This window comes from Saccostrea cucullata, unplaced genomic scaffold (assembly GCF_032062105.1).
Source record: "Saccostrea cucullata isolate Sc308-1 unplaced genomic scaffold, CSIRO_AGI_Scuc_v1 ctg12129, whole genome shotgun sequence".
Classification (NCBI taxonomy): domain Eukaryota; kingdom Metazoa; phylum Mollusca; class Bivalvia; order Ostreida; family Ostreidae; genus Saccostrea; species Saccostrea cuccullata.
In genome coordinates this window covers 6,764-16,149 of record NW_026922557.1, presented here as the reverse complement: position 1 = coordinate 16,149, position 9,386 = coordinate 6,764, and the positions used below count along the sequence as shown (strand labels likewise).

At 32.7% G+C, this 9,386-nt stretch overlaps 1 protein-coding gene across 1 annotated transcript; it reads left to right on the top strand.

The window, feature by feature from the left end:
• Positions 1–2,604: 2,604 nt before the first annotated feature.
• On the top strand, positions 2,605–7,663 carry LOC134261950 (protein IWS1 homolog). Its single transcript, XM_062744332.1, has 4 exons — positions 2,605–2,774; positions 4,494–4,633; positions 5,472–5,583; positions 6,367–7,663. Exons 1-4 carry the CDS (start codon positions 2,622–2,624, stop codon positions 7,030–7,032), a joined length of 1,071 nt encoding a protein of 356 aa, XP_062600316.1. The 5' UTR covers positions 2,605–2,621; the 3' UTR covers positions 7,033–7,663.
• Positions 7,664–9,386: the final 1,723 nt, after the last annotated feature.

Genomic DNA, 9,386 nt, shown 5'->3' with positions numbered 1-9,386 from the left:
GTATTTCTCTATAAACGGTTTACTGTATTTGGTCCGTCTCGGTACGTAAGAAAAATTTAATTTTTTTTTATAGAATAATATTTTGACATAATTGACGGGAAAATCCTTTGTTTTTGAAAATTAAAAGTAATCTTACTGTTTTCCCATTAATAATGGGGCTCCATACATGCACTTAGGTGTCTCTGGCTGAAACTCTAAGAATCAGGTTGAGGTAAAGCCTTATTTTGTATTTTGGAAGGTCTTGTTGTGTACAATGCACATGGTAAGTATTATAAAATTTAAAAAAAACACACTTATATACACAGAACAAAATAAATAATGTCGTTGTCCTTGCGCTTTAAACCAAAAGACAAGGCCACCACAAGGAAGAGTATCCCCTCGCAAAGAGAACTGTATTCGATAATTATCGAATAATGATCCCACGATGCAAATTACGTCACTCACCCATATGCGTCAGAACCGGGGTGGGGGCTAGGGGGGCTCACCCCCCCCCCCCCCCCCACACACACACACTTTTTTCAAAGGTTGACATAAAATAAGCATTGAAAATTGCATGGGGTTTATTATTGTTTTAGTTTACTTTTATTCGTTGGATTAGCCCCATCCCCCACTTTCGATTAGCCATCCCACTTTCAATTTGCTTCCGACGCCCATTCACCCACAAACGAACACGCCCAACTGCGTAACGTGGGGACAATGTCAGATTGATTTACTGAATGAAAAAATATAACTTCTGACTTTGAAAATTTATGAAACAATTTTTAAGCTGGAAAATGAATTGATATACTGAACTCAACAAATGCTGCTAACAAATAATTTTGAATTAAACGATTTATTGATCTCTCTAATTCATCGATCAATTGAGGACTTCGTTTATTATCTTACAAATATGTTTTTTAAAGGAGAAATGAACTAGAGTACCATTTTTTAAAAGAGAGAAACGATTCAACTAAAGACAAGAACTATTTTATTTAAATTGTGGAAATGTTGGATCGGGAAAAAATGGGAAGGAGGGAGTAGATGGGTTTAAATTCACTATCTATGATGACTTGTTACCTTTAAATTATTTTAATTAAATAATAAACGAAACTTAATGCACACTTCCTATCCCGCTGAAAAATGTCATTGTATCCTACAATATAAACATGATAAAGGTCTCGTTATAGTTGGAAATAATGCAGAAACACTCAACAGCGTTTATCTGTCATCCTTGATATATTCCCCTTTTATTTTACTTTTATTACATAAATATAAATGAACTTAATCAATTTCCAGTCCGTTCCTAGATTCGATATAGAAACCGTTGCATGTTTGTGGACAACATTGGAATCGGGCTCGATGTTCAATGTAACGAGTTTAGTAAATATTGTGACGTCATTTATTCAGTGTTAAAAATTTATTCAGCGATTTTAAACAGACTATACATCAAAATACCACATGTCTATGTAAAACTGTATCCACGAATAAGTAGAGGATTAGGAGAAAAATGTTCAAAAACATCAAGAATGATATAATTGTTAAATCCAACAGTAAAGCCAGAGGAGTTCTGATGACGTTCCCCATAAGAATGAGTGATAAAAAACATTCCCCATAATTTTTGATTACATACTGAGACGACAGATACGTAATTTTTAGGATTATAAAGGAGAGTCTATAGTAATATAGTTATTTTCCATAAAAATTGCCTATTATTTTATTAAAATTGTCATACGGAAGCACTTTCCCCACAATGTATTCCATGCGCCCAATTCCTCACAAGTCGGTTATGTCGGGTAAGAGAGAGAGAGAGAGAGAGAGAGAGATTGGCATTGCTAACGGCCTACAGTGTATTTTATTCAATTTCTGAGATCCATATCTGGACGTTCTATTCAATGATAAAACTTTTGTCAAAAATAAAAATTAAAAAATTGAAAATAACTTGAGTCATGTTTTTATGAGTAAAATTAACAAGTATCACTGCGTAGTTTTAATTTTTCATTCAACATTTTACAATAATGAAATCTGAAGTGAAAAAAAATTGTATAGGATGGTTACAGCAGGGACCTACATACTAACTGTTAGTATAAAGGTCCCTGGTTACAGGAAGGTAGAATTCTAAACATCATAGTTATGATAACATTTTCTGAACATTTTAGAAAAATATACGATAAAGTCTGTTTTTCAAAAGTGCTCTTCTCTAAATATTTTCAATCTAAAATGCCGAATTAACATTATACATGTACCTCACAATATTACACTCAATATATTTCAGTAATCAGTGGCGGAATCTTGAAAGGGGTTGGGGGTTGGGATAGGGACCCCCAGTCATACACACCCAAAAAATTGATTTATTTAATCTAATAAGCTTATTTTTTGGACACAAATGGGGGCGACCCCCATGGGTCCCCTGTAAGAGAAGTTTGAGGAAGAAGAAGGTGAAAAGAACAAAAAACCTTATCAGGAAAAGACTGAACACCCCCCCCCCCCCCGTATAAAAAAAATCGTCACTCATACAGTGTGATACAGTTCTTTTAATCAGTTGACAAATAAACTTGCTTCATTTATTATTCCGGAATTATCGCATATCACCGTGATGATTTTATATTTAGTGATAGTAGTAAGACTTCCGCGTGCATTTAGAGATGTCTTCCTCAGAATCAGAGGAAGAATTTTTCAGTTCTATGAAGAAGAAAAGAAAAATTAGCATAAAAAATACTAGTAACACTGTTAGTAGTGATGAAGAAGATTCTACCGAACCACAGACTCCGAAGAAGTCGTGCGCTCCGCGTTCTACGGTATGCTATCCTTCAATACATGTTACTCACTTACTCAGGTTGAGATTAGGACCAATCGCCCAGATGGGATATAATTGTCCGTTTGGAATATAATATCCCAAATGAGCTATAAATTTACAGTGCAAAAAAAATGAAAATTTTTATTTTGGCTATAAATATCATAAATCCGCATCAGGACACTTAAAACGGAAAAACTTTTGGTTGACAAGTTTTTCTGTATGCCCATTGTTTAGAAGATTGATCCCTTGGAAGTTCAATAACTTCTTGGATCAATCTGACAAACTGAAGGATTGCAGAAAAACTTGTCAACCAAAAGTTATTCCGTTTTAAGTGTCCCGATGCGGATTTTATTTATAGCCAAAATAAATTTTTTTGTATTTTGCACCGTAAATTTATAGCCCATTTGGGATATTATATTCCAAACGGACTATTATATCCAATTTGGGGGATTGGTCCCAACCTGTTACTGTTTGCCAGGTCTTATACACTCACTATATTTAGTTATGTTGCTTGAATTACCTACACGACTTTATCTACCTATCTGAAGTAGATTTATTTAGCTACTAAATGGTATATATTTCTAAAATTTGCATTTTCTGTAGCTGTGCAGAAAATGGTACTTTGATCAGCGATTTTTTCTTTTATAACTGGTACCGATAAACGGCACCGTTCCCAAGGCCAAAAAACGATGATTTTTCCCAATTCTGTGACTAAAAATTCCCAATTCAACTGTGAAGCAAAAGATTACGACGACATCATATTTCTTGTTAAATGAACATTGTACAAGTTGACTAATTGTTTCACTTCCGCTTAAAACCAAAGTAGAGAAAGTCGTAATTTGGCGGGAGCAGTGGTTTAGACAGTGTAGTGTCATACTTTTTGACAAATGCGTGACAATGATGTGAAATCAAGGGACGTTGATATAAAAAAAACAATAAGTATTTGTTGCTTATTCTTTAATACAAGCAGTAACAGGTAATTAAGTTGAAATAAACGCAAAATATGTTGCATTTGCATAAAAAGAAGATTCTCCTTTGTTTTTCTTCGATGCTATTTTTCCCAATTGAACCGGTACCGGACTCTTTCCCAATGCGTGGAAAAAAAATCGCTCTTTCAGATACACTGGTGTTTTTTTAACTTAGCTGGAGAACTGTAACTCTCTGCAAAAATATATATATTGACAGACTGGAGACCATCCATTAAAAACTGTAATTCAAGCTACATAGCTAAAAGTACTCATTGTACTGTATCAAAACCCATGTTCTCAAAGGCTGTAAATGAGCATTCAGGACCTTAGGGGCTATTTGGTTCTGTTTACATCTACTATTTTGATCAATTATATGTTTAGTTTGACAGAAAGGAAACATGTGGGTTCCAATGATGATTTTTAATTATCAGTTAGTAATAGGTCCCAGGTCCAATGAATTATCACGATGGTAAAAATTTCTCTAGTGCATTACTATGATTTGGGGATTTTATGAATTTTCAATGTACATATATTGCAAAAGTGATAATTAGCAAAAATTTCCAATGTTGAATACTAAAAAAAACTAGAAAACTAGAAACTTTAATTTCTGAGACCTAGTTCCTGGATAAATGGATATGTTGATTTTTAAAACCTTTGCATCGAGCATTTAAAAAATCAGCTGTTAAAATGAACCAAAAACACTAAATTCTCAGCAAATTGAGAAGTGTAATAACATCCTCTTTTAATTACAGCACACAAGAAGTTCAGAGAGACTTAAAAACAAGAAGCAGTTTGTTATGCCAAAGAAGGAAGATGTATTTAAGGATATTCCATCCTCAGAGAAGGTCAAAACAAGAACTCCATCAAAATGTGTCAATGACTTCACAAGAGTGTAAGAAAATTTTTCTCATTCTGACTGAACAATACAATAATTTTCCTGAACTAAATTATAAATATATTATCACAGTGCAAGATTTTGTGTTAAAAAGATTAACTGACATAATTAAAAAATATGTACAGCTGTGTGTTAACATTTAGATACACAAAAATATAATTTACTTATAGGGAGACGGCTAAAATAGGCTTTGCCTGCTGCCCAATCCCATTCACTTATGTGAATAAAATTTTGTATAAATTAAATTATGAAAACCTTATTTCTTCTCATTCAAAAGTTATGGCTATTTCAAAGTAATGTACTTTTCCAAACAATTCAAAATATTATTGATTGTGATCAAACTCATGATCTTGATTTACTTTTGTATGGTAGTCCCAATCATGGACTAGGTATTAATAATTAAATATTTGAAGCAGTACATGCTTTCATCGCAGCATCCAAACGTTTTATTTGACACTGTCATGTATGTTACTTATGCCAATGCTTTCTAACCGGTACATGTATTACACTGAATTTTTTTTTTTTTTTTTTTTTTTTTTCTCGTTCTATTTTTTTTCCTTTTGTTTCTTTGTTACTATGTTTGTGTATTTATTTCCATATTGTGTGTTCATCTTGACCTTGTAGGGAGAGGGCTAAAATAGGCTTTGCCTGCTGCCCAATCCCATTCACTTATGTGAATAAAATTTTGTATACCAGGTAAATAAAAAAAAAAAAATAATAAATATAATATGTCTTTGAAAAAAGTCTTCCTTACTTATTTGCAAACACTTTTATGGGAAGATTAATAAAATGATAAAATAGGTCAGTTTTAAACAATTTATATACTTGCTTTTAGGACCAACAGATATAATGCTGATCGTTACGAGACATTTGACTTTGATAATTATGACAGTGATGATATTGATGATTTCATCAATGATGAAGAAGAAAGTGATGAAGATTCAGATGTAAGAGTGCTACATTGTACAGTGTATTTAAAATCTAGGCATCTTTTTTTTTTAATTTAAAATGCATGAAGGGTAATTATTTTTTTTTACATATTCAAAATTTGAAACCAGAAAGGTTGGACTTGAAATATCAGAGAATAAAACAGCTCATTAATATAACATTTGACAGCCTTGAGCTTCTCTTTATCCAAATTTCAATGTATATTCTGAAAACTTAAAGGGTTTATTTTGCTATATATTCACAGACACTTGGGGGGGGGGGGATGGCCCTGCTTTTCTACCTTTCCTCTTTAAATCTTGGATTCACACACCTTTTTCCTATTTTTTATTCTAATATGCATGTCATTATAAGTATTTTATCCCTTTTGTCTCTATAAGCTGTTTTTAAATTTACATATCGTTTTCAACTGCTACATAAAAGATCAGTGGAAAATGACATGTATACCCTGTATTTAATAAAGGAGAATTATTATGAATTTCCAAAAAAAGAAGAAAAATAAGACAGAATTGTTTTTCCATATAAATAATGAAATTCAAGACTTAAAAAGTCTAACAAAGTAAAGTCAAATCTTCATATTTTAAACTCAATGGAAATGAGAAAAAATAGAGTTAAAATGGATTGGAAAGATGAAGTTTAATTACAAAAAGTTGCAGGGACTTTAGAATGACTTTTTTTGTGGAATTCAAGATATAAACATTACAAGTGTGTGCAAGAAATAAATTAAGTTGCTATACATACAAGTATATGGTCATGAATTCATTCTTTTCTTTCTACTTAAAAAGGAAAGACCACACCCCAGTCGAATACAGGGTTACAGAAGAAGACTGGTGCCCAAGGCTAGTGATTCCGAATCGGAGGAAAGTGGATCTTGCCAGCCTCTTGATAGCGAAACTGATACTGAGGATAAGCCAGTAAAAAACACAACAGGTAACCCATCCAGGTCTAATTCACCAGTGACAGGTGTAAAACTGAAGAAAAGCAAGTATAAATCTAATGTTATTGAATCCAGTGATTCAGATACAGAGTTGGAGGATAATTCTGAAATTACTGCAGTTGAAGAAAGGGTTAATGAACAAAGCTCAGCAGAAAATTTCAGCAACAGTGAGACTCACCATTGTGAAACAAACATGGAGGACAAAGAGACCTCTGTCACAAATAATGTGCAGACTGACTCTGGTACAGAAATTATCATAACTGAAAGCGATGAAGAACTTTATTTATGTTGTGCCTCAATGGATAATCAAACAGAAACTATAAACCTAGATAAATCCAGTGAAAATGAAAGTAGCTCTGGTTGTGAAAGTGAAAGTGAAACAAATTCTTCGTCAGGTAGTGAAACAGAAGAGGAGGTTCGTAAAGAAGACAGAGCTTATCGGCAAAGAAAACAAAAACTTCAAAAGTTCGAGGAATTTAAGGAGCAGAGGAAGAAAAGAAAGTTGTCAACTTAGAATATACTTAAATTTGTACTCAGTATCAAATTTCTAGTATGTCACCACCAGTTTTGAAATGCATATACATGCATGTATTCCACAAAATGAATTTCAAATGCATGTACATTGTATATGTACATGTAATACAATTTGTTAAAATCTCCAAATACATGTATATACTGTATTAAATATGTTCAAAAAACAAACACTCAGATCAGTTCTATTTGTTTTTGATTTGTATTAATGTATATATTGATTTATGAAAATTAATTAATGGATTTTAGATGTACAATGCATGTTGATTGTTTATTTTCATATTCATATTGTTTATACATGTTATCAAATTTATTTTGACTTATTTTTCATATGTTTATATATGTTATAAAACTAATTTTTGACCTTAGATAAAATATTTGCAATACATAAATCTGAAAGTAGTTAATATTTTTGCGGATTTTCTTAGGTGATATGTATAGCTTACCTTAGCCAAAAGAAGAAAGGAGCCTGTCTGATAAAGAGTCATCTTTAATATTTCTGTCGCTGATTTTTAGTGTACTAGTAAATTGTCCCATTTTCATCTTCTTCTCCAGAACTGTGAAAAAAATTCAAATGTTTGACTAGAGAAAAAGAATTTTTTATCTCAAAGAATTTCAAATTTGTTCCAATAAAGGCCGTTTTAAGGGGTCATTATAAAAATTTCATTCCAAGGGAGATAATCAAGAAATGCAACAATAGATACAAGACAACGTGTAGATCTAGGAGCCTGCACATCACAATTTTTATCTGAAGACAGTAACTTTTTACTGTTAATTTAGAATAAAATATCTATTGAAAGGCTGATCCCAAATTAATGGATCTTAACACCTCCCCCCCCCCCCCCCACAACACTGCCCATTTCCCATCTCCCACTTCAACCTCCTAAGGTGGCTAATCATTGCATGTATTGACTGAAAAATAGCAATAATTGTATAATATATACATTTGTGGTATCTCTCCATTATATAAACATACAGAGAGAAAATATCTTCAATTCTGTATGAAGTTTGTCAGAGGTCAGAGGTCAATACGTGACCTAATCACACGGCGCAATAATATCTACCAGTTCATAAATCATAAAATGACCTGCTCTACTTGCTTTTCATGTATAAAAATGAATAAAATAAGCAAGTAAAATAATAATTATTTTATTTTAAATGTAAACAAGTATTTCATACAGTTTTTGGGCTATCGGTTCGACCTGTGTACATAGAGAAAACTAGGAGCCTAGCGTTTGTTTACATTTTTCTTCACTTTTGTCAGCTGCACAGTCTCTAACGTTCATCCTTATTTTTTGGATAGACCTTTGGTTAAGTTTTCATGATAAACTTTTATTTTATCTTTACATTTTACTCACAATAAATGTGTAAATCTGTTGGAAAATATCTTTGCAATCATGCCATGAACAGCTGCAAAACACCTCGGCGTTTTCGTAGTTCAATGTAAAGCTGTCGCCAGTGTCTCCGTGTTTATCAGTGTTTTACGATAAGTATGCCTTTAGTTACTGAAACCGTGGAATGTTTTTGATCAAATTGCAAAGTAACTGGCTCGGACAAGTGTCTCAATCCATCGGATCCATCCATCCCTTTCCAGCGACCGAAATTCCTCCAACTTTTTATCATCAAACTTCGGACGTGTTTCTTGTGTCTTTTCAGCATCGATTATCATTTTTCACAAATAAAATATTCCCAGACAACAATCTGTTCACTATTACTGATCACAAGTAGCCTTTCACAAAATATTCCCTTCGAAATAGATTCCTTAGCCTTATGAATTCGAAGCGTAACCGCCATGCAAGCCGATTTACACCTTGCGTCATTTTTCAAAATCTACGACGGACGGTTAGTGCAATAATTTAAATTCGAAAATATTCAATTGTCTGTCTCAAATGTATATATAAGTAATAAATAACAAGTTTATAAACTTCAATGGGAATTGAAGTGGGTCGGTACGTGATCAAATCTTCTGAGAAGGCCTTCGGCCATTGAAGTTTATAAACTTGTTATTTATTTCTTAAATATTTTGTGCCCAGCAATATTTCAAACGGTACTAGATATATTTTTACATTTGTATGGGCGCTGACCATTGCACCATCTAGCGTTAATACAGACGTCAAGTGTTCATTTTTAATTTTTTTCTTTTTTCTTTCTTTCTTCTTAGATTTTACCTCTTTTTTGGCTCACCAGCAAGCGTCAACTTGTCTAACTGCTATAGCTTGGTATGCAATTTGATCATCGTTCATTTTATAACGGAGTCTTTTGGTTTTGCTTCTTAGTGTGAAAGGTGGAGATAAAAACAGTGATCGATCTAAAAAAAATGTAAACAATACTAATATG